General features: G+C 38.8%; 1 protein-coding gene across 40 annotated transcripts in view; it reads left to right on the forward strand.

Moving 5' to 3' along the window:
* The window catches only part of DST (dystonin), a 411,253-nt gene that overhangs the window by 184,781 nt on the left and 199,761 nt on the right, over positions 1–26,711 (forward strand). For 20 of the 40 annotated variants that reach the window (XM_060752762.2, XM_060752787.2, XM_067468083.1 and 17 more), the window contains 7 exons: positions 11,253–11,365; positions 12,001–12,107; positions 12,359–12,478; positions 14,608–14,703; positions 14,804–14,931; positions 21,486–21,579; positions 24,868–25,022. In XM_060752762.2, coding sequence (XP_060608745.2) covers positions 11,253–11,365; positions 12,001–12,107; positions 12,359–12,478; positions 14,608–14,703; positions 14,804–14,931; positions 21,486–21,579; positions 24,868–25,022 — 813 coding nt within the window. Of the gene's footprint in view, positions 1–9,439; positions 9,524–11,252; positions 11,366–12,000; positions 12,108–12,358; positions 12,479–14,607; positions 14,704–14,803; positions 14,932–21,030; positions 21,362–21,485; positions 21,580–24,867; positions 25,023–26,711 lie in introns of those variants that run through there. The other 20 variants (XM_060752763.2, XM_060752758.2, XM_060752766.2 and 17 more) reach the window with 2 other exon arrangements.

Genomic DNA, 26,711 nt, shown 5'->3' on the forward strand with positions numbered 1-26,711 from the left:
AAGAAGAGAAGGCTGAGAGGAGGCATGATAGCCATGTATAAATACGTGAGAGGAAGTCATAGGGCGGAGGGAGCGAACTTGTTTTCTGTTGCCCTGGAGACTAGGATGCGGAATAATGGCTTCAAACTACAAGAAAGGAGATTCCAACTTACTGTGAGAGCTGTTCAGCAGTGGAACTCTCTGCCCCGGAACATGGTGGAGGCTCATTTGGAAGCTTTTAAACAGATGCTGGATGGCCATCTGTTGGAGGTGCTTTGAATGCAATTTTCCTGATTCTTGGCATGGCCCATGAGGTCTCTTCCAACTCTATGATTCTATGATTCTAATTATCATGGGGAAAAGGTATTTTCTAGTGAAGCTTTATCACCAATCCTTGTTTCCACAACAAGCCATTTTTTTTTCAAAATCCAATTATCACTGGGACAGAAGGTGAGGTGAAATCTCCTGAACAGGGACACAGCCCACAAAACAAACATCACAGGGGTTTTAACTCTTCCCTGTGCTATTCAAAGCAGGCTGAAGTTACACTTAAAATGTACTTGTTCAGACTTACATACAAATTCAACTTAAGAACAAACCTATAGAATCTATCCTGCTCGTAACAAATCAGTTACCAGAGAGCACACCTGGACTATTGTTTGCTGTTCTTGGCATGACATTAGAGGAAGACTGTTGGAAAAGCTAAAGATGTTATCCAGGAGGGCACAGGAGTAAATAACGTTTAAAACATTCTAACAGAGTATTTCTAGAAGCAGAAGCTAAGAGAGGTTTCCAGTTACTTTAAAAAGTGAATGTCAGAGATGAATTCATGCCTTTTCAAAGTGCAGGGGGTACTTATTTTAACTTGAACAAGCTGTTTAAAAGCTTTGGCAAAGTGTATGGGGTAACAGTAGCGCTCCATGAGAAAATTGGAAGAGAAACCTGCCAAGGCCACATAGAGAAGCTTATATTTGGCATCACATGCAGCAAACACAGCCATGTGAGGTGCCAGGTGTTTAAAAACATGGGAGAAGAACAGGAAAAGAATTCTAGGTGGGGAGAGTTTTTAAAATTTAAGCTTTAAGGCAAACCAGCCGTTCAGTGCCAAGTTTGGTCTGGAACGTCTGCTTCATGGCAGCCTTCAGGGCAAATGTTGGCACATGATGTACCATCATGATGTTAAAACATGTTACAGGCAATCAGGATCTAACTTGAATGCATTCCTTGAAGATATGAAAAGCAGTGATGCCAAGATTTGCTGCAACATGTTGGTTGCCTCTAGCTACAAATCAGGAAGAAACAAAATATTACTAAGTTTCAATCTGGATTGCTATGGGATAGGTTTAAAGGAAGGAGACAACGATTATTTGTAACTCACTAGTTTGTGCTTGTCATCTTCTAAAAGAATAGCTTACGATTGCTTTTTCTAAGAAAAAACCAAGGAGAAGCAATCCATAAACTTTGTTTTACCAAACAGTGGCATTTTATAATGTGTCACTATACATCTCAGCTATGGTAAAATGCTCACCACTAAAATTCTTAAATTATGTTCGAAAGAAAAAAGCTTCTAGGTTGAGTCAAGGTTTTTTCATTCACATAGCTGTGCTTTTCATGCAACATCTTTCTGGGTGTGATAGGTTGCACTATCCATGTAAGAAAATTATGATCCTGCAGAAGTTTACAGTTTAAGTTTTATTGATGGTAGTGTCATTTTTCTGCATTATCCCTTTAGATTTAATTTTGAATATGTTTTGATGGGTTTTAACAGAATTGTTTTGTGCTCTGTGTTCAATTCTGGTTTCATTTTGTATGTTTGTATATTTTAAATTCTGTGCTAATGCTTTTAGATCAAACCGTTTTCAGTCCCCTTTGAGGGAGATTAAGCGGGTAATAATAATAATAATAATAATAATAATAATAATAATGAAAGAAACAACTGGAAAAGCTGACACGATGTGAGGATTTAAAGATCAAACTGCAAAGACTCTGGCACAAGCCAGTAAAGATGGTCCCAGTGGTGATCGGCACACTGGGTGCAGTGCCTAAAGACTTTGGCCTGCACTTAAACACAATTGGCACTGACAGATTACCACCTATTAGCTGCAAAAGGCCACCCTACTGGGATCTGCGTGCATTATTCGCCGATACATCACACAGTCCTAGACACTTGGGAAGTGTCAGACATGTGATCCAATACAACAGCCAGCAGAGTGACCTTGTTTGCTGTGTACTAATCTTGTTGAGTAAAATAACAATAGTAATAACAACAACAATAATAGATTATGCAACAATGCTGGATCATGTCCTTCATCAGATTAAGGTGGTTTCACCATTAATAACAATTCTGCAGACAGCTTCCCTCTAATATTTCTGAGGCTGGCTATACATAAAACATCATATTAGACTGACGCTGTGCCTCTGGTTCTATCAGATCTCATTAAGATAGGTTCAGTTAGTACTTTGAAGAGGGATTAGGGTAGGTTACATTGCTGAAGGTGACATCTTTTTCTTTCTGATGTGGAATTCTGAGAAAATGCTCACCATTATTAAGACCAGGACTTGTTAAACCTTTTCTACTCACAACTCCTTTCCACCCAAGAAATGTTTACCTGGCCTCAGATATATAGATATATGAAATAGGATTTAAAATCAAACATTTACTGATAACAAATCAGCATTTGCAAGTCTTAACAGATTTGTGTAAATGGATGCAAACTTTTAATGTTGCCAATTTTTTTGTGACCTCAACATTGAGCTGAGGGAACCTAGTTTGGGGTCGATAATACCTATAGTTTAAGAAGCAGTGATTTAGACTAGAATTTCATTCCAAGACAGAATTGCCCACAACTGTTTTCACTGCTATCTCATGTTTTCTGGCCTTAGGTGGCCCGGAAACATAGGATGGCACTTCCCATTCCCTGTGTCATGACAGTTTCCAGCCACAACCCGGGTCTTATGATTTGGCTGACATCTGTAGTGACATTAGTTGGGGTGATGGGGTGATTGGAGACAGGAGGAAGGGGCGATTTCTACTCTTTCCCTTCTCTTGTTGCCTCAGCCAGTGTCACTGCAGGTGACGATTGGCCAGTAGGATCCTTGTTGTGGTCAGAGACTACTGCGAGACATGGGATGGGAGGGAAAGTGAAGGTGGCCATCCAGTGGTTCCAGCCTGAGTTTGGTACTGTCGAGCAGTTAGGACTCCCTCCTACCTCCACAGCTGTTTAATCATCCCAGGGCTTACCTGCTATATGCTACCTTGGATTGGCCCAGGATAGTGGGTCAGCACAGATCCAGTCTGAAAGATAACGAGACAAAAATGGGAGAAGGAGAGAAGGAGAAGAAAAGAGCTCAACTTAGGATTTGAATATGAAAGTTTTGTGTTGGTAAAATGGAGTTGGACTTTGTGAATGTGAAGCTAGATGGAGGCCTCGATTTTTTCAATTATAGAGGGGGAGGATACACCATTGTTACAGAATAGTGACTCAGAGTGTAAATAAAGGGCCTGCCAGATCCTTCATCCAGATCTTCTCATCTTTTAAGTAGGTAACATTGTGCAGGACACTATTCTTCTGAGCCACTCCCCTTTCCCCTCAGTCTTAGTAAGCAAGCTAATCTTGTGTTTGAGGTATTACTGGACTGATAAATGTGACCATGTACTTTTAACCATGTACTATTATTATTGGCTCATAGGTGCGTTATACTTGTGGGATATAGATGTAGTAGAGGCAAATGGTCACAATACAGAGGCACACACCAATGGAGGTCAATTTGCAGCTACAGCTTTAATGGTTTTTGTTTCTTTTTTATTTTTCAGACTTTAGTGTAAATTATTTTTTAGAATGTAGATAACTGATTTGAATCACAACCAATTCTGCCAGTGGAGCCTCTTCTCTAAAAGGGTGGGAAGGCCTCATCTAATCTAAAAATCTTTCCATTCCTCCTTAAGTCATGTGTACATTTAATATGAGCAGCACATGTCGTAGCATGGTCTTTCATTGCTTTTAGCAATTTATCCCTTCCAGCCAAATATACGGTTGTCTCTTGCATCTGTCCATTATTATCCTTTATGAGTATAGAGGACAGGAATTTATTTTGCATGTGCAAGCATTATCTAATTAAAGCAATTGCAAAACAAACTAGATTACACTTGGGTGTTCATTTAGTGCTGTACTTCTAACTGTGTCTTCTCTGCTGGCAGGTAGTAAAATGCATATGAAATGAGAGTTTCTTATGGAGGCCAAGAAATACCACAGTGCTATCTCTTCATTAAAAGATTAGTCATCCCTCTGGGACACCGCGAACCCTAGTTACAAAAGATCAAATGTTTATGGCTAATTGTCTGTTTTATAAACATTTTTGCTTATCTACTGCTTAGAAGTAGCTTCTTGACATTACTCATCCGCCATTACTCATGAGTCTATTATAACAAAGAGCTTGAATCTAACTATCAACAGGGACTTGCAAGATAAGTGCCAATGGCTTTGTGAGTTGGATTTTTGCTAACAAGTAGTCATGTCTGCATCAACTGGGTGTAGGCTAAAAGCACTCTGGAAAGAGAGCATAAAACCATAGACTAAAGGTTGGCAAGATTTGGTTTAAAAAATGCTGTAGTTCTAGGAAGTGGAACCAAGTCAGAACTTGGAAAACTCAGTCAATTTGGAGTAGAGACAGGATGGGATCTGGAAACTGTAGGGTGGAGCCTAGGTAGAAGAACCTCACATGTCATTGTGCTTGACTGGACAGAATCATGAATCCATTATGTCTTTCATAATTCAGTGTCACATACTAAATAGAACACATTTTTCCTAATCCAAAACCGGGTACAGGCTGTCCTCATGTTACAAACAAGATAGGTTTTGTGGGTTTGTTCTGAAGCTGAATTTGTTTGTAAGTTGGTACAGCCCCCCAAAAAATATGTTTTAGCTTTGGATAGCATAGGGAAGGGTTAACACTGCTGGATCTGTCCCTGTTCAGGAGATTTCACCTCACTTTCCATCCCTGTGAAATTGGATTTTGAAAAATTTGGCTTGTTGTGGAAACAAGGATTGGTGATAAACCTTCAGTTGAGGTGCCTTTTTCCCATGATAACTCTTTAAGGAGTGGATTTCCCACCCGGGTATATTCTTTTCTTTCTTTTATCTTCTTGCTTATCTTACTTCTGTTTTGTTGTTCATTCGTTCAGTCGCTTCTGACTCTTCGTGACCTCATGGACCAGCCCACGCCAGAGCTCCCTGTCGGCCGTCACCACCCCCAGCTCCTTCAAGGTTAAGCCAGTCACTTCAAGGATGCCACCCATCCATCTTGCCCTTGGTCGGCCCCTCTTTCTTTTTCCTTCCATTTTCCCCAGCATAACTGTCTTCTCTAAGCTTTCTTGCCTTCTCATGATGTGGCCAAAATACTTCATCTTGGCCTCTAATATCCTTCCCTCCAATGAGCAGTCGGGCTTTATTTCCTAAAGTATGGACTGGTTGGATCTTCTCGCAGTCCAAGGCACTCTCAGAACTTTCCTCCAACACTACAGTTCAAAAGCATCTATCTTCCTTCACTCAGCCTTGCCTTTGGTCCAGCTGTTACATCTGTAGGTGACTACAGGGAATACCATTGCTTTGACTATGCAGATATTGGTTGCCAATGTGATGTTTCTACTCTTCACTATTTTATTGGGATTGGCCATTGCTCTCCTCCCAAGAAGTAAGTGTCTTCTGATTTCCTGGTTGAGGTCTACATCTGCAGTAATCTTTGCACCTAGAAATGCAAAGTCTGTCCCGGCCTCCACGTTCCCCCCCTCTATTTGCCAATTATCAATCAGTCTGGTTGCTATAATCTTAATTGTAATATTTCTGTTCTACATCTCTTTTTGGCATTAGTTTGTAGTCCCTTGAATGTTCTTCCATATTTTTTCCACGTTTTTCTTCCTCTCCTAACAGTTGATATAGCAGCTGTATTGTTTTAATATTGTTGTTGGGCTAACCTATGTGCTGTAAATTCCTTTCCCCTGCGTATGTGCATACATATATCTATGTACAACTAATTACACATTTTGTATGCTATTTTAAGTGTATTGAACTGAGAAAGATCCAAATTGGCACGTTAAATTGTGCAAAGAGACAGCCTGATCAATTTATTTAAATAGAGCTGTTTTATGAATGTCAAAAGGTGTTTTGTTAAGGTACGGAGTTTAGCAGAAGTGTGTCTTCTGACTATTTGGGATTATATGCCTATGAGTCACTGATAGCGAAAGCTTGGAGATATAGGAACATAAAAAGAACCAAAGATTCAGGGTAATTTATCTGAGTCTTAGAAACATTACAGTCAACCATCTAAATTTTCAGGTTTGACTTTTGTTGATTTTATTATTCATGAATTTGAACCATATGTTCCCTCTATGAATCTTTATGTCCTCCAGCACAACTCTGTAGTCAACTGCTGCCTTGCCACTCTCCCCAGAACAGATGCAATAACTGAGTTTCTGCTCCTTTCCTTCATGCCTTGGCACACTCTTAGCTGGTGGAATTGTTTTACATCTGCACATTTAACTGTTTATTTTAAGACAACCGCAATGCTTAATAACTCATATTGTGGGTTTGTGTGTTTTATTATATGTGAATAATAAAAATTAGTCTGAATTTTGCACATGTAGCAGATTTTTTGTTGCCCTTGCAGTTAATCAAATTATTTGGTTGGGCAGAAAATCTCATTCCTCCCTTCCCCCACACTTTGGATCAGAATGTAATCGCTGGATTTCAGTCAACTGCTTGTTACTTGTGTGTTGTTGTTTATTCTTTTCCCATGAACAGCCAAGGCTTGTAGAACAACTTGCCCTTTCTTGTTGGAGAAACTGGCAGCTGAACAGGCATCATTTTGTATTTTGCATTTCATGTTTCGCCTCATTACTATCAGTATGTGTGACATGTCATGGAAATCAGTAGAATAAAAACAGCAAGCATGTGTTTCTAGATAGAATGCTTCCCTTAACTTTTCATTGGGCATGTCAATTGCAAAGTGAATCCTTATGAGTCCTTTGCCTTTTATTATTGCGACTGTGGCATGAATTCTTTCCAAATCCACTGTCTTCAAAGTACTTTATAGTTCTTGAAGTATGTGTTTTTCTAGTAGAAGATAGCATCATTTCCCCTACTTTCTTGAAGGAATTAATTTGCTTTTAAGTTAAAATGGGATAGCTTTCTTTGTTGAAATAATAATAAAATCTGGGGATACCTTGTTAGTGACTCCACTTCATCACACTAGAGAGAAAAATCCATTTAAAATCCAGTTTCTGCCTCCTGAAGAATTCTGGGGTTTGCAGTTTAGTGAGACTGTTAAAGGCTCCCCCCTAAACTACAAATCCCAGAATTCTGCAGGATGCAGAAACCAGTTTTTAAGTGGATTTTTTTTTCTCTAGTGTGATGAAGTGGAGATATTCTGTGTTCTTTTTGTTGCTTTTGATTGAAGTCTGTTTCCTTTCGAAGAAATCACAACCATCTTTTTGCACAGAAGGCTAAACTGCAAAAATAAGTAGTAGTTGATTCCAAAACTGGGGAAGAAATAAATTAGCAAGGTTGATGTGAGTTTTTTGGATGATATGTCCATGTTCCTGTAGCATTCTCGCCTAATGTTTTGCCTGCATTTGTGGCAAGCATCCTCAGAGGTTTGTTCAGAGCTCTGTTGGAAATGAGGCAAATGGAGTGTATATATATCTGTGGAATGTCCAGGGTGGGAGAAAGAACCCATGTCTGTTTGAAGCAAGTGTAAATATTGCAATTAGCGAGCTTGATTAGCATTGAGCAATCTTGCTACTGCAAACTAAAACAACCAGAGAAGTCAGCTAGAGCAGAGCACTTGATGAACCAACCTGGACACAGAATATTATTTGAGAACACAGAAATGCTGCACCACTCTGATGACCACCATGTCAAACTACACAGAGAAGTCATTGAATTCCATAAGCATGTGGACAATTTCAACAAAAAAGGAACAAACCATGAACATGAACAAAATCTGGTTGCCAGTATTAAAAAACACCAGAAGCAAGATAGTAAATAAGTAACACCACTCAGAAACAGACAGCAAACAGTCAAGTGCCAGTTAACACCTCCAAAACAAAGGAGGCCTCCAGGCACAACAGCCAGGCTAAACTCCATGCATATACCCTCATAGATTGGCATTACAGCTGCAAGGTTACTCAATGCTAATCAAGTTTGCTAATTGCAAAATTCATACTTGCTTCAAACAGACAAGGATTATTTCTCCCACCATGGACATTCCACAGATATACAAGTGTGGGTCAAAAAGTTTTGCCTCCTGTGTCATAAAAACGTAATAAATGAACATATAACAGCAGAAGTTGCTACAGATCATAGCCTGAATTATCCTCTATGCAAAACTACAGTTCAACATAGTCACCATCAATTTGTACACATTTGCACCATCATTTAACCCAGGCATCAAACCCATTTTGGAAAAATTCAGGGTTCTTTGAGGATGCTTGCCATAGATGCAGGTGAAACGTCAGGAGAGAATGCTTCTAGAACATGGCCATATAGCTTAAAAAACCTACAACAATCCAATTCAGGGTTTTGCTTCATGAGCCATGATTTTAAAGCTGTTTTAAAGCCCTGATTTGGCCCCTTCTGACTTATACCTGTTTGGACCTCTGAAAGACAACCTATGTGCTTTCAGATTCAATGACTTGAATGACTTTAAAACAGCTTTAAAATCATGGATCATGAAGGAAAACTCTGAATGTTTCCAAAATGGGTTTGATGCCTGGGTTAAACGATGGCACAAATGTGTAGAAGCAGATGGTGACCATGTTAAACAGTAGTTTTGAGTAGAGGATAGTTCAGGTTATGATCTGTACCAACTTCTGTTGTTATATGTTCATTTATAATGTTTTTATGACACAGGAGGCAAAACTGTTTGACCCTCCCTCAGATATACACTCCACTTGCCTCATTGCCAACAGATCTCTGCACAAACCTTTGAGGATGCTTGTCACAGATGCAGCCCGAAAAACTCACAGCAACCCAGTGATTCCGGCCATGAAAGCCTCCGACAACACAATAAATTAGAAGCTTTGTGTTCTGAGAGCTTTTGTGTATTGAGTAGTTAGTTACAATGCATCCTTGTTGAAATTTCTGCTGACAATTATTACAGAGAAAATGAGTGCTTAAAATATCATACCCCATCAAAAAAGAAAATGCAATTATTTAATGGTTGGCTGAGAATTATGTTTGGCTGTATCCGCCCTCTAGAGCAGTCCTGCACAACCTGCAGCTCTCCTGGTGTTTTAGACATCCACTCCCAGACTTCCTGACCATAGGACAAGCTGGCCAGGGATTCCGAGAGCTGGAGTCCCAAACAACTGGAGGGCTACAGGTTGTGCAGGCCTGCAATAGAGGAACAGGCAAAAAAAAAAATGGTCCTCCACCCCACCCTGCAACCCTTTATATGTCCACAGATCTGCTTCACACAGTTGGGAGACCTCAGGAACAGATTTGGAGGGTGTACAGGAAGCTGTATTGAGGTCAAAGAGAAAGAGCAGGTCTGACATGATGTTGGAGGGAATTCTGAAATTGCCATTGTTCACTTATTTCTTTTGTGTTCACATTTTCTCTTAACTTCATTTGCTGCACCTTGCTGTTTCAGCTGTAATTATATTTTAAATTATCTGAAAGGAGCCTACTTTTCTGTTAATGATTAATTATGTGCCACATTTTCATTCAGCTATTCACTCCCATTGCTGCTGTGGACATCATGCACCTTGAAATTTCTCATCTTTATTTGCTTGCTGTCGTTCTGTTGTTTATATCAGTGCTGAGTCTACTCAATCGTAATGGAAAGGGGATGATTTAAATCTCTGTTCACACGCCCACTTACCTGGCATAAAGCCCTATTGAACTCTCAGTGGGATACTGCTGAACAGATGTGTATAAGATATATTAATAGTATTACTAATATAATAATATGACCAAGAGGTTACTATTTAAGGACCTAGTAAAATCAGAGATAGTCAGTCTACTATTTAGCCTAATTGAAGAGATTGTCCAGTCTTTCAAGGGAGCTAATACAAAGACAAGTTAAGAGAAAAAGTTAATTTTTTCTACACTGCCAGATAAAATCCAGATTATCTGCTTTAAACTGGATTATATGGCAGTGTAGACTCGTATAATCCAGTTCAAAGCAGATAATGTGGATTATCTGTATTTGTATTTTAATGTATTTATATTAATGTATTATGATGCTATTATGTTTACTATATTTGTGTTGAATTTTCTGCTGTTAGCCGGCCTGAGTCCCTCTTCGGAGGTCGAGAAGACCGGGTTATAAAAGCTCTAAATAAATAAATAAATAAATAAACAGATAATCTTATTTTCTGTGGCAACAGCAGGATCCTCTTAAATTGTTAATTGTCAATATTTTGCAATCCGTGAATTAATTTGAAGTTACAGTATTTCATAGAAAAACATGAATGAAGGAGAGAGCCTGAAGACAATTTGGTTTAGCCCATTCCTCGAAAATCCTTCCACAAATTGGCCTAAATTTAGCTTTTAGTCTCACTACGGTTGGGAATGCATTGTATATGCAGGCCTTGTAGGAGGAAGGTCCTAATTCATATGGATGCAATCAATATATTTTGTACAGATTTGTCCCAGCTTAAATCATAAATTTAGGGAATAGTGCAGAAAAAGTGTTAATATGATCCCAGAAAGCAAAGGCCCCTTCTACGCGGCCATATTATCCAGATTATCAAAACAAACAATCCAAGTTATCTGCTTTGAATTGGATTATATGAGTCTATACTGCCATATAATTCAGTTCAAAGCAGACAATCGGGATTTTAAATGGCAGTGTAAAAGGGGCCTAAGAGATAATCCACTAGCTCTCAGTTAAGGATGCAGATCTTTGTTTATTTTTTTCCTCATTGAAGAAGAAAATGCTTTGACATCTCTAGGCACTGGGAATTTTTAAAAAGAAATATTTTGTGCAAAAAATAAATTATTCGTAAAATTTTCATACACACTAAACAGATTAGCAAATTTTAAAATCTAATGGGAGCTAGAACAGTTAAACAGCTGTCAGTCAGGGGATCAGATATGGAACATTAAAACACACTTTTTCCCTGAGAAGAACATTGATAAATATGTGTTCTTGATTTCAACAGGCTTCCTAATACCCTTCATAATTTTTTTCCAACTCACTGAAATAAATGAAGATTTTTGAATTCATTTCTTTCCCTCAAACCTGACTAAATAATCCTTTTTGTTTTACAGGCCGGACCTGATAGACATGAATACCGTTGCTGTTCAAAGCAACCTTGCAAATTTAGAGCATGCTTTTTTTGTAGCAGAAAAACTTGGTGTTGCCAGACTTCTGGATCCTGAAGGTGAGTTCATGAATGGAATGGTTAGTGACTTGGAACTGTAATTGCAAATTGAATTGCGTTGGAATCTAATGCAAATTGAATTGTGTTGGGCTGGGCTTTAGTACAGCAAATTAACTGCCAGTTGCAGTAAATCTTGCCAACTGAAAGGTTGACAGTTTGAAGCCCGTGTCAGGGTGAGCTCCTGGCGTTTAGCCCAGCTTCTGTCTACCTAGCAGTTTTGAAAACAGCAATGTGAGTAGATAAATAGGTACCACTTAAGTAGGGAGCTATTTAAGGCACCCATAAAGAAATGCCAGAAAAATGCTGGTGATTTGCTCAAGGAGGAAGTTTATGGGCAAAGTCTTCAGAAGGAAAAGTGGAACGGCAGCAACCCCAACCCTCACCCCCCTCCCACTTCGTGGCTGGAACCGAGCACAGCCTCCAAGATGCCAAAGATGGGAAAGTCTATATTTTCCTCTGTCTATGTATAGTTGTCTGGCTTGTCATTGTATAACGGTATTGAATGTTTGCTGTATATGTGTTCTATGATCCACTCTGAGTCCTCTTTAGTGTAAATATGGTGGAATATAAATACAGTGAATAAATAAATATATCTATATGCTAAAACATTATCTATGTCAACATTCCTTTTTTAGATGTTGACGTCTCCTCACCTGATGAGAAGTCAGTAATCACTTATGTGTCATCACTTTATGATGCATTTCCCAAAGTTCCCGAAGGTGGTGAAGGCATCAGTGCACACGTAAGGAAGAGATTAATATTTTAATACTCTTTTCACATAAGAAAATAAATGCGAGGAAGAAGGATTCATTTCCCTGGCAGTTGCAATGAAAACAGGTCATTGTTTGATATTTGGAGCTCTGGAGGCTAAGGGGCCAGATGCCAAGGGAGGGTCATTAATTGAATAAGCTAATTGCTTAGATTTATTTACAGGATTTAAAATAGTATGATATGCATTTGCTTTCTATTTACCAAATTGTGTGTACCCATTAGGATGTTGAAGTCAAATGGGTCGAATATCAGAATATGGTGAACTACCTCATCCAGTGGATCAGACACCATGCCACAATAATGAGCGACAGAGCGTTTCCAAACAATCCTGTGGAACTCAAGGTGACAGTTGTTTCTGTATAAGATGTCAAGATGTTTTTGATTGGATATAAATTTTGTGTTGTTGATATATAGAGTAACCTTCTGTTCATTTAGGGATTTAATCACAAAACCCAAATGCCTCCATATTTACACAAATTAGTTATACTGTATACTTTCCCTATATTGTGTTCAGAACACCTGCACTATTGTGCCAAAGGAATATTTTGGTTTTAATAGAGCTCCAGCCCATCAACTCAATTCCACATCCATTATGGCTAGATACCAGTCTACATAATATTTATTTTATTTATCGTGTCAGAAGCAAAATGAGGGTACAGTTATAATGTATTTTTTTTTAAAAAAAGTTAAAAACTTGGTATTATACTAAATTTCCTTTGACCAGAAGCTGGCCGCTTGGAGTGCCTCTGGTGTTGCCATGAGAAGGTCCCCTATTGTGCATGTAGCAGGGCTGAGACTTCATTGTAATAGGTGGTCTGTGATTTGCTCTTCTCCACACTTGCATGTCATGGTCTCTACTTTGTAGCCCCATTTCTTAAGATTGGCTCTGCATCTCGTGGTGTCAGAGCGCAGCTTGTTCAGTACCTTCCAGGTAACCCAGTCTTCTGTGTGCTTAGGAGGATTTTTCTTATTCAGTCTCAGCCACAGATTGAGGTTCTGGGTTTTAGCCTGCCACTTTTGGGCTCTTGCTTCCCTGGGTGTTCCCGCGAGTATCTCTGTAGTTCTCAGAAAGCTGTTTTTTTTACTTAAGACATTGGCTTGCTGTCTAATATTCAGAGGATGGAACAGAGATGTCACTGCCTTGCTCCTTTCATCATTGGCTGCTACTTCCTGGTGGATGTCAAGTGGTGCAATACCGGCTAGACAGTATAATTTCTCCAGTAGTGTATGGTGTAGACATCCTGTAATAATGCAGCATGTCTCATTAAGAGCCACATCCTCTGTTTTAACGTGGTGAGATGTATTCCACACTGGGCATCCATATTCAGTAGCAGAATAGCAAAGTGCAAGGGCAGATGTCTTCACTATCTCTGGTTGTTATCACCAGGTTGTGCCAGTCAGCTTTCATATGATATTATTTCTAGCACCCACTTTTTGCTTCATATTCAAGCAGTGCTTCTTATAAGTCAGAGCACGGTCCAGAGTAACTCTCAGGTATTTTGGTGTGCTGCAGTTCTCCAGTGGGATTCCCAGGTAATCTTCAGAGCTTGAGATGCTTGTCTGTTCCTAAGATGACAAGTCTACACACTATTAGTAATGGCATGAGGCAGATCTTTGAGGAATATAGATGGTGGTGCACATCATATTGCTACATGTTATCCTATGTGAAAACGCCTTGTACATGGAAATCTAGCATTTCTAAGGAGGTTACGCTTCCTTCCACCCATCATCCTACTAGTTTCACAAAAGCAGAATTTTATGCATGGGGATGCTCGTGGATGTACTCCTCTCAAGTCCTAGGCCCCTTCTACACTGTCATATAATCCAGATTTTCAAAGCAGATAATCCACACTATCTGCTTTTAACTGAATTATATGAGTCTACACTAACATATAATCCAGTCCAAAACAGATTTTATATAGCAGTGTAGAAGGAGCCTTAAATATTCTCCCTCAATCAGTTTATTTTTTATTAATGGTAATGCAGAGACTGACATCTTGGATTAATTAGACACGATAATAGCAGCCCAGTAGCCATTAGGAAATCGGAACAGAACCTAAAGCCTTGGGTATAGCATTCATGTAAATATTGAGCAATTAGGGGATCTCCCTGGCTTGAAGGCATAGCTTTATCGGAGGCTGTGCAAACTAATGCCATGGATTATACAAATTTATTGGTTTGGATGGTTAGTCCCATTCATAATAAAGAAGTTGAGCTGCTTTGTATATTTTGGGAAACCACGGGCATCAGTGGTCAGAAGACTTGATATTAAATATGACTCAAGTTGTGTGGATGCTAACTGGAGTGTGAATTGGAAAGTAACAGTTGATTTTTCTCAATAAACCCAGGACAGTGAGTAAGATAGCATAAACTAATTTCTCATAGTTGGATTTAAGAAATGTTTCATCATTTTTAGGTGACCAAGAATTGCATCTTTAGAAAAATATAGCAATATTTATTTGTTTTTTTAGGCACTTTATAACCAGTATTTACAATTTAAAGAAACAGAAATACCACCAAAGGAGACGGAGAAGTCAAAAATCAAACACCTATATAAATTACTGGAGGTAAGATTTATGTTACCAGATTATTGCATGCCAGATTTATGTTTACAGATTATTGTTTCTTGTAATCTGAGCTTCATGCAATCATTCCTTGTTTTTGAAGGTGTGGATAGAATTTGGGCGTATCAAGCTTCCTCAAGGTTACCACCCAAATGATATTGAAAAGGAATGGGGGAAGCTAATTATTGCTATGTTGGAAAGAGAAAAAATGCTTCGCCCAGAAGTTGAAAGGTATGTAGATAGTCATCTAATTTTAAACAAATTTAGGATACAGTAGCATTTTATAAATTGATTTTCTTGACTGCTCCATTCCTAGTGGATATTGTGTTTCAAATGAGCAAACTGTCTAAGCCCAATTATTTATGTTATTTTCAGAGGGGTTATTCATCATTAACTGTAATATAGCTATTGTGTAACAGTTTTGTTGCATTAATATGTTGCTTTGGAGTACTAAGATAACTTAGAGGTTGTGAGTTATTTCTAACAATGAAAGATTTATTTTCTTTGAAAGGCGTATGCCATGATTCATCTTATTGTAACTAAATAGATATCTCTGTATATACTCAAGTATAAGCTGACCCGAATATAAGCCGAGGCACCGAATTTTACCACAAAAAACTGGGAAAATTCCTTGTTTTTGAAGGTATGGATAGAATTTGGGCGTATAAGCCGAGCCTGGGAAATGCAGCAGATACTGGTAAATTTCAAATTAAAAATAGATATCAGTAAAATTACATTAATTGAGGCATCAGTAGGTTAAATGTTTTTGAATATTTACATAAAACTGTAATTTAAGATAAGGCTGTCCAACTCTGATTAAACCATTATTCTTAACTTCTTCAATATACATGCGTTTACATATCCTTCCAATAATATGGATTATTAATAAGGATCTTGGACAAATAGAACTATGCACTTTATATGTTTTAATCTGTTTACTGTTTTAATGTGTTTATTGACTAATTATTAACTGTTTTAATGGAGGGGATATGTTATTGTTTTTACTGTTGATTTTACCAGTATTGAATTGTACCGGAGTTATAAACTGCCTTGAGTCCCCTGAGGGGGAGAAAGGTGGGCTATAAATAAAGTAAATAAATTAATAATAATTGGAGTAAATAATAATAATAATAATAATAATAATAATAATAATAATAATAAATGTAATAAAATAATAATGATTACAGAGTAAAATGATAAATTACTTTGACTTGAGTATAAGCCGAGGGGTTTTTTTTCAGTCTTAAAAAAGGGCTGAACAACTTGAGTATATAGGATAATTCTATTGTCAGGCTTGAAACAGACTTTCATATGGTGATTAACAATTTATGTTCTGGTATTTCAGTTCAGTGTGGCTAAACAAATAGTTACATCAAAAACACAGCTGCCCCTGCTGGTCCACTTTTCCCATAAAGGAATACACCACAGCTTTGATTGTGTATTCCTGTATGGCATGGAGTTGAATGGGATGGCCCCTCTGTGAATCTATACATTATATACCAAAACGTTTATGGTGGTGCATTTTGAGTAAAATCAGGACCTTTTGTCTTTGGCAATCAACTGCAATCCCTGCAGCCTGGAGGAAAGTTCCCCACCTTCCAGGTGTGTCCCAACTTTTCCACCTTTCCAAAAGTAGTAGTACCTTCTTTTAGACACAGTGTCTCAGGGAAACATCTGTGTTTAAGTCAGCATGCCTCTCAGTACTAGGATCAAAACAGACATGGTTTGCACAGCATCCATCATGTGGTTTTCTTCTCCACAAAGGAGGGGGGTTAGGAGGAGGAGGAAAAAGAGGAGGAGGAAGATAATTATGAGACTTAACACTGGATCTACATTTCTCAAAATAATCTGGGGTACTGTATTGTACTCTGAAGCTGCCCCAGATAAAGCACAAAAGCTCTCTGGAGCTCTTAGGTGTCCAGAAAGCCATCTGGGTTTAGAGTGCATTGGGCGGCTGCCAGTGCTACTGTATTTCATCGGCTTAAAGCAACTCCTTGGTAGACCATTGTTGCCAATGTCGCCTCTCATGAGGCCACAACAGGGCACCCAGCCTTGTGACCAACCAAAATGATGTTACCCACAAGGCTCTGCTAAAACACTGCTTCTAGTTAGAGACATCTTGATGGGTCTGTTTGATATGTAGACAATGGATTTCTCATGTACCAGATCAATGGCTGAAAGCAGTGCTTCTGCTGCAAAACCAGTTGTATATCAGGCAACTTATTGCCATAGTTGCAAGGTGAGCTTATTTCATTTGGTCCTGACAGAAAAGTGGGATTTAACGTCCCTCCTGTATCATTTCCCACAGAAATTTCCACTATTTTCCTTATGGGAACATCATCAATCAAAAGCAGTGGTTCTCAACCTTCAAACACCCCAATGTCTGCAGCTGCAGTTTGAATTTTGCAAATTAACAAATTGTTTAACCAATTTGATGCTGAGAATCAAGCAAATTGGCTAATATGAAAAAAGGCAAAGAGGGGAGATTGAACCTGAAGCACCAACTATTTATTTATTGTCCAACCTGTACTGAAAATATTTATCTCTTTCTATAGATCTGTTTCACCACTGGATCTCCTTCTATCATTTTTAACGTCTAAATCCCTCTAATTAAACTACTCTTTCTAAATTCCCTCCAGTTACATTTTCACATAAGACTCCCTTGAATTGTTTTTAAATTCTTAATTATTTTTGTCTGCTATCCTCTCCAATCTTTAAGATGCTGCAACTTAGTCCACGGGTAAACACCCCCCTCTTCTCCTGGCCCGGCTTCAGTCTTAAAAAGCAGAACAATAACAAAGGGTCCTTGCTCATTGATTATGGTTTTTGGGACAGCCAGATGAATTCCTGCCCTTTAAGATACTGGCTGGGCATGCTGCCTATTCTATTACAGAACAGCCAGTGGCTTTCAGCCTGCTTTTGACATGATCCTAGCCACATCTCTTTGTCTCGTCCACCATGTTTAGTAATTTCTGTAGGACACAGAAAAGGATTTTTCATGGGAAGTGAAAATGGCAGTGAAGAGAAAGAATGGCACTGTTCTTACCCACTCTCAATCAAAGCTTTGTTCTTTCCCGAGGTTTCAGTGATGATAGAGGAAAGAAAGGCTCAAAGGGACAACAGTATGTGACTGTCTTGCAGGGTGGTGAGCGGGAGAAATGGAAATATTAATCCTTAACTGTGGAAATCAGCCTTGTACATGCCAGAGCACTCTTGTATGTTCTGTTGGCGTGAGCCAATTTTGATATAAAATTGACTTATCTAAAAACAGTGGCCTTCTATTGCTTATCTATACAGTAATGGGATTTATTTTTCTCAAATTCTTTTCAGCATGATGAGGCCCCTGTATGGTAACTTCACCATATCATTTAAGCATTCTAAGATGCCTTTTTAAAGGCAGCCCTTAGTTGGGGGTGGGGAATGGGGATGGGATACTAACAGCTATGCTGGAAAAATGACTGTTCCTAAAAGAATTTGAATTTTGCTAATTGACTTTTTTAAAAAAATCTCCCATTTTGTTTGACCTCACAAATCAAGATAATCGGTATGCAGGGATTTGACAACAAAGTAATATAAGAATATTACTCTGAGGATGCCTGCCATAGATGCAGGCGAAACGTCAGGAGAAATGCCTCTAGAACATGGCCATATAGCCCGAAAAAACCCACAAGAACTGAATATAAGAATAGCTCACCAGAAATGGAAAAAGTTATTTAGGGGACCTAAACTGGAGGAGCTCCTGTTGGTGCAGTGGGCTAAACGGCTGAGCTGCTGAATTTGCTGACTGTCAGCGATTAGAATCCAGGGAGTAAGGTGAGCTCCCACGGTTAGCCCCAGATCCTGCCAAACCTAGCAATTCAAAAACATGCAGATGTTAGTAGATCAATAGGTATCACTCCAACCAGAAATTAATGGCACTCCATGCAGTCATGCTGGCCACATGACCTTGGAGGCATCTATGAGCAATGCTGCCTCTTTGGCTTAGGAATGGAGATGAGCACTACCGCCCAGAGTCAGACATGACTAGACTTAATGTCAAGGCGAAACGTTTACCTAAACCTCTTAAAATTCCTCAACCCGTAGCATTCTGGTTGGGGGAAGAATCATACTTGCTACCTTTGAATTTGGATGAATGTTCACTGGTGAATTAGAGAAACAGTTTTATTGAGAAATAAATCACTTTTTACTCCGTACTCTTAGTCTATTCTAAAGTACACATTTTGCACTGTCTCCTTGATTGTATCTGAAATTAAGTGCAGAAAGAACCAAATTTATGGGTTCCTTGTTTAGTATAGTCCATACCTGCCTAGTTATTGAGAGTTTACAGTGTTAATATCCAATGCTTTGCAACAGGATGTATGATCTTTTTTTTGCCAATCATGCAATAACTACACAGTGAGCCAGCTCAGCTTTTATAAGGATAGCTCATTGTGTTCACAGTGGCAATGGTGTAATTTGGGTGGAGTTTTATAGAACCTAAAGAGACTGAGTAATAGGGCTAAGAGTGGAATTTAGGAAGGGAGCAGGCATGCAGCTTCTTTTATGGGCAAAAGAAAAGAGTCCCAGAGGATCATGAAATCAGTAACAACAACAAAAGCAGTAGTACTAATAGTAATGTTTTCTTTTGAGCTAAACACCAGGCAATTGTTAAGTAAAAAGTACTGACTGATCTCATCTCAACAGCAAAGAGATTGCTAGGAGGAGACATGTGGCTTAGGTTTTGGATGTATAGACAGAAATAGAAATCTAACCTCTTAGAAACCTTTCCCAAATCAACCAAACTAATGTCCAAACACACCAAAATATGACAGTTTAGCTAACTCCCAATCTGATCTCAAATTCTCTCTCAAAGGAAACAAAACAACCATGAATTGGTCAAATATAAAGCAAAGGCAAATCTGGAGGTGGTGTTTGGTCATTTTTGTTTGCCAAGAATGCATTGGTATAGCCTCAGGGAAAAGGAGAAGAAAAAATCAATCCCTATTGCAGACAGCTACCCTGTCACATATAAGCATCAACATGGCAAGATAAACATGCCCCAGTTTGTAGCATTTTCTATGGAAAGCTGTTTTTGAAAAGCGCACAGTGCTCTGATCTGACTGTTCCCTAGAGCTAGTTAGAGAGCACACATATCTCCGGCTTCACAGTGTTTTGAACCATTTGAAGGTCACTCATAGTGCTGAATATGACATATAAAGCCCTATAGAAGTTAAGGCCAGGCTGTTTAGAAGACTCCGTTTTTCTATATCATTTTGTGATTTCAAGATCCTTGGAAAGGATGCTTCTCTGTCCACTGAGGGCAGATTTGGTGGGGATATGAGAGAGGACCTCCTTAATAGAGCCTACATAGTCTGGATCTTTTCCACAAGATGGGATAGGACCAACTCTCTTTCTTGTTGTCTTTTTGCTGGCAGGCAAATCTGCCTTAATTTAGGCAAGATTTTGGAATTTACTCTGGTATGTTGCTGAAAAAGGTTTGAACTTGTCAGGTGTTGCCTATCTGTTCTTTCCCCCCTTTTATTAATTGTTTTTCTTTACTATTCTGTGATTCTGCATTTTATTATTGTTTGTCACCTTCAGTATTAGTTTTGGCAGATAAACAGAATATACAATTGCCAAATGGATAGGTGGTGTTGATGAACCTGCTTAAAATCAACCAAGCATGTATTTATTTCGAGCATATGTATCCCACCCACCAGCCAAAAAGGCTCCTAGAACAGCTCATATAAGCTCATGCTTAATTTTTATTCTTTCCAAGGGTCTGTGTATAATTTAAATGGGATGTAAATGTAGCTATAGGATTACAGTGAATCATATTGGATTACAATGAATCATATGAAAGCTGCAGACAGTGCAGTGCTGTTGAAACGAAATATCTGTGGACCTGGGTGAGGGACCTAAATGGAATGGGCAAACTTCAGTTCCCTGGGTGTTTTGGACTTCAGCTCCTACAATTCCTAACAGCCTACCTAACATCAGATATGGTGTTGAAATCCAAAACACCTGGAGGGCTGAAGTTTGCCCATGCCTTATTTAAATTCTCAGAAAAAGTAGGATTAAATAGTCTTTCAGGAATATATATGCATTCAAAGTACTGCCATATAAAAACTACATACAGAGGTTGTTTACTATAGAAGAAGGGTCCCCTCCCCATTATTCAAAGCATTTTGCTTACTGAGATTGAATGAGACTTACTTAAAGTATTTGGCATCTCTCATTCCTAGTTAACGCCCTAACTATTGTGATTAGTCCATACTTGTAGAGGCAATTCAAGCTAGACAGCCAAACCCACATTGGCATATATAGCTGAAGGCGAAATCTTCTGAAGAACATTATTTTCAGGGCTTTGATATGCATGCTGAGACCTATTTAAGGATGCAAGGTTTGAGCTTTCCTTAAAGCTCTCAAGTCCTTGGAAGCTGTGTGTTTTTGTAGGCATTTTGCGTTTTTGACATTTTAAATGGGCTAGCAGGGCAGTTTTTTTGGATGTGAAAATGACTACCAACAGTTATGGCTACCAAAGCAGCGACTCTGTGTTCAGTAACAGCACCAGCACACGAACAAGCCTTGATTCCAATGAAAACTTCTTGTCAGTTAACTGTGGTCCAACTCTTGTAAACTCTTGTATAAGTTTTGGCAATGGTCCCATGGATGGAGCCAGGTAAGTGTTGGAATTAAGTTGCAGTTTACTATTTATTTGGTAAAAAGGTAAAGATAATAATGTGGTTTTCGTGCCCCCTCCCGAATACATGACCTTGATATGTCGTGGCTTCATCATCTTTTAGGTTAGAAATGCTGCAGCAGATTGCGAACAGAATTCAGAGGGATAGCCTGAGCTGCGAAGACAAACTAATGCTTGCTCGAAATGCAGTGCAATCAGTAAGTGACTTTGAATAGCTTTCTCCTTTCCTCATTTTCTGTGCTGAAAGCTAGAAAGGATGGTCAGGAATGGGATGGCATTGCAACTGAAAACATTTGGGTTCAGATCTTTCCACAACTATAAATGGACATGACTATACAATTGGAAATGTCATGTCTTTCAGAAACAGTGTGAAATATGCTTATGTTTGCAAAAGCAAGTATATCAGGATACCCCAGAAGTAGATGTAGCTTGTGTCATTATCGGCGATCACTTGTGTCCTAGTATGATTGTCTTCCAAGTATAGGGTCTTGGCAGTGGGTCCATAGGAGACTATAAGGACCTATTCTTTATCCACATGTTCTTCCACAGTGAGAACATCTATTTCCAGGTGGAAGGTGGTCTTGGTCAGAGTTGGCTTGATGTGCCTTCCTCTTGACATGTTTCTCCTTATCGCCCTCCATTTGAGGAGCTTATTTCAATAATATGCATGACATAAAGTGAGAAGATTTGAACCTGAAGTGACTCATCTCAAAGTACTGTCGGTTACTTTGTCTGTTATTAAGTTAGGTTGCTTTTATATTGTTTGTTATGGTTTGTCCTGATGTAGTTTGTTTGAATGTTTTTCTCTTTTGGCATTGAATGTTTGCTATACATATTGGAAACCACCCTGAATCCCTTTGGGGAGATAAGGTGGTCTTCAAATGGTGATGGTGGTGGTGGTGATGGAGTGGATAAAATGCAACTTTGGGGCTGCAGATGACCCCAAAAATAGATCACCCACTTTTACCTCTCTCTGGACTATACAGATGAGCTTAAAACCATTGTGTTAAACTTTTCAACTACTGCTTTGTCAATAACACAATCGAATTTAAAATGAGGCGCTAGAAGAGCTCCCAGAGTGAGATGGACATGGCCAGCAATTGCTATTATTTTTTAGATATGGTGCAATGGCAATTCCACTGCTTTTCAGATGCTCCGTCCTATGAGTTTTGGGGATGGAGAGAATTCTCAACAAAATCACAATTGCTATCTTGGTGTACAAAAAGTTTTAAAATATGATTTTAAAAGTTTCAAAGTAACATTTTACACACATATCCTTTTGTGCTGGTCATGGGCCATAATAAAGTGTTGTTGTTGTGGTTATTGTTGTTGTTGTCGTTGTACACACATATTCAGGAGTTCCTTGTAATCTCTAGGCGTGGAAGATTGGACATTTTCTTTGTTTTCTTTTGGAAATGCACTCCAGTTTGAACACTTGTGTTGTCTATGTGTAAATATTTTGCAACAGATTATTCAAGCGTTTTCCTGTAGGGTTTGACTTGCAATTTCTGAAAATGTGCATAAATGCCTGTCTGTTCTCTAGTATCTGATACTTAAGGCAGTTAATATACTGAGAAGGAACACTAGCTTGGTTTTGGTCCATGGTCCTTAGACTACAAGCTGCTATTCTTAAAATATGGGTATCTTGTGAATTAAAAGATAGCCGGTTGTTAATAGCTCTAGAAAACCACCAGCAAATCTCCTTTCACTGCTTAAACAAATTGCATCTGAAAGATAAATTTAGCCTATTTGTTATTTTATCACTGTAAAACCAATAATTATTTCCTCATAATAGGGCAAGTATTATTGCAAAGATCCATCTGCAGTAAGCATAGTACTACCCGCAATTCTAGCAAAACAGCACATCACAGAAGGCAAACAAACTGATTAATTTATCTAAAAATGCTTGATAAATAAGCAGGTCTGTACATGTTTTAGAAAGTCACTGGCACAACCTCGACTTCTGGGCAGGCTTTTGTAAGACAAAATGGGAGAATGTCTTGTGCTTAACTCTTCTGTGGATTTGTTTAGTCCTCATCATTTTAGGACTTCATTTGGCACCCAAAATGCTAAATCAGTTTTATTATGAAATACACTTTCATGAAGAATTATATGCTTAGAAAAGCATGATGAAGACGCATTGCACGTTCCCCAGAACATATGTATTATGACTTATAACATGTCTCATGTTATGCCGTGTTAGAATGTCTTGCAGTGGCTAATCCTTATGGTGCCACAGGATTGTTTGTTTTATTTGCTCCAACATACTTAGCACAGTCAGGGGCTGTGGTGGTGCAGCAGGTTAAACCGCTAAGCTACAGAACTTGCTGTTTGGAAGGTTGGCGGTTCGAATCCACTGAAAGGCTGAGCTCCCATTGTTAACCCCAGCTTCTGCCAAACTAGCAGATTGAAGACATGCAAATGGGAGTAATAATAATAATAATAATCATCATCATCATCTTTATATCCCGCCACCATCTCCCCGAAGGGACTCAGGGTGGCTTACAAGGCACTCCATGGTGCACATACAACATACAATAGTAGCTCAATAGGTACCACTTCGGCAGGAAGGTAACAGTGCTCCATGCAGTCATGCTGGCCACATGACCTTGGAGGTGTCTACGGACAATGACGACTCTTCGGCATAGAAATAGAGATGAGCACCACCCCCCAGAGTCTGACATGATTAGACTTAATGTCAATGGGAAAGCTTCTGGAAATTCAAATGACTGGCTTGAAATCTAGCTTTCTTCTAGATAAAAGAAGATGGTGAAAAAAAGTGATTTGAGCACAAGCCTATTTTATCAATCTCTTCCTTGACTCAATATAGCCTTCTAGTATCCAGAAACTGCTTGATATACTTATTGAAGCTGTACCCCAGACTCACTTATTATTATTATTATTATTATTATTATTATTATTATTATTATTATTATCTTTATTTGTACCCCACTAACATCTCCTGAAGGATTCGGTGCGGCTTACTTAGCCCAATGAATATAGTTGATCTATTGCTCAGTAACTATCTGTAGAGTTTTTGTATGAATAACTGTTAATTATTTTGGTTTTATATGTACAGAGAAATAGTATTATCGTTATGTGCGTAGCTTTTTGTATGTGTTTGCATGTGTATAGTAGTGTATAGATATCACAATAAATTTGCAAATTGTTTATTTGTTTAAATATGCAACCATCACCATCTACTTCTTTCTCTATTTCATACCATCATTTTGTGTGAACTAGAGCTTCATATCAAATCAATTTTGTATATTTTATATATACAGCTTTTACATATATACATACACATACATATACACACACAAGTTTAATATATTTAAAAAATTGATATAAAGATTTAATCTTTAAAACAACAGTCTTACCTTTAACAATTTGGTTTATCTTACAGTACAGATAATGTAACACCGATGCATATAGATAATTTATTTTCCAGTGAAATAAATGACCGAATTTGATTTCTATCACAGGATGGAAAACGATTAGAATCAGGTCTGCAGTTCCAGAATGAAGCTGAAATCGCGGGCTATCTACTTGAATGTGAGAATTTACTTCGCCAACAAGTCATAGATGCCCAACTTCTTATTGATGGAAAATATTATCAGGCAGACCAACTAGTCCAGAGGTACATATTTTATGCTGTTACTTACGCAGTATATTCACAGAATTGATATCTTGTTAATCACTATGGCAAAAATATAAAGTCTGCTTCTAGGATTACCTAACAATTATAATATTTTAAATATAAAAGAATATGGGATTTGTAAGGATGCTATCCTTGAAATAATTGGCTTGACCTTGAAGAGCTGGGGGTGGCGACGGCCAGCAGAGAGCTCTGGCATGGAGTGGTCCATGAGGTCACGAAGGTTGGAAACAACTGAACGAATAAACAACAATATTACTTCTCCCCTCCTTCCAATACAGGCAGCCCCCAAGTTGCAAAAATCTGACTTACACTTCATTGTTAATAATGAGAGCGAGACAACAGGAAGTGAGAGACATCTACCATTTGGAAGGCAAATTCATTTCTGTCAGACTTATCATGGTGTCTCCACTGCAGCTTTATCACCAGTCCTTGTTTCCACAACAAGGCAATTTTTCCTGAATCCAATTATCACGATAAGTGATATCTTCTGAACAGGGGCACAGGCAGCAAAAAAACCTCCACAGGAGTGGTAACCCTTTCCTGTTCTATCCAAAGATTATATATAAAAGTAGATATAAAGTGGAAAAAGGTAGATAAATGCTCAAGTGTGATTAGGCCCTATGTAGTCAACCAATTTAGCAACATGCAACTATCTGTCTCAGCAGATGACAGCTAGACTTTTACATAGTGGTCTACCTGGATTATTGTACCAAGTTGATTGAATCTTGCAAGCATCTCTGATGTGTGGTATATTTTTGACCTGAACTTCAGAGGATGTGTATTTATCTGGTATTGTCTGAGTGGTTTTATTTATTCAATTTCCTAGACTTCAGCATGTGTGTGTGCTAAGTGGAGGGCATTGCAGAGCCATGGGATCACCACCGAAAAGGTCCTTTCCCTTGTCCCTACCAACTGTGCTTTTGACGGAGGTGGGACCATGAACAGGGCCTCTGTGGGGGGACCTCAGGGCCTGGGAAGGTTCATAGGGGGAGATACAGCCACATAAATAGATCGGACTCGAACAGTATAGGGCTTTATAGGTTATAACCTGCACTTTGAATTGGTCTCCAGAAACGCACAGGTAGCCAATGGAGCTGTTTTAACAGGGGGTTGGTGGTGGTATGCTCCCTGTAATCAGCTCCTGTAAGTAATCTGGCTGCTGCTTTTTGCACTAGTTGTAACATCTAAGCCATCTTCATAGGCAGTCTCACGTAGAGTGCATTACAGTAATCCATTTGAGCTGTAACCAAGGCGTGGACCTTCTCTGGATTGAGTTTTAGTTTGTGAGTCCTCATCCAGCCATCACAGCTGTCAGGCACTGCTTCAGGACCCGGACAGCTTCTTTGGCTTTCAATGGAAATGAATAATAGAGTTGTGTGTCATCTGCGTACAGATGGCACCAAACTCCAAAACTCCGGATGACTTCCCCCAGCAGTTTCATGTAGACATTAAGTAGCATGTGGGATAAAATCGAGCCTTGTGGGACTCCACAAGCCAATTGCCAGAGGTCCGAGCAGGCATCTCCCAGCAGCATCTTCTGGGTCTGGTATATGATATATGTTCTATATTTCAAATACTATAGTGAATAGGGGGAAACTGGTGCTATTATTGGAAATAGTAAGTCAAATTTGAATCCCGGGAGCAGGGTGAGCTCCCTCTGTCAGCTTC

The sequence above is a fragment of the Anolis sagrei genome, chromosome 1 (assembly GCF_037176765.1).
Source record: "Anolis sagrei isolate rAnoSag1 chromosome 1, rAnoSag1.mat, whole genome shotgun sequence".
In the NCBI taxonomy this organism is placed as follows: Eukaryota; Metazoa; Chordata; class Lepidosauria; order Squamata; family Dactyloidae; genus Anolis; species Anolis sagrei.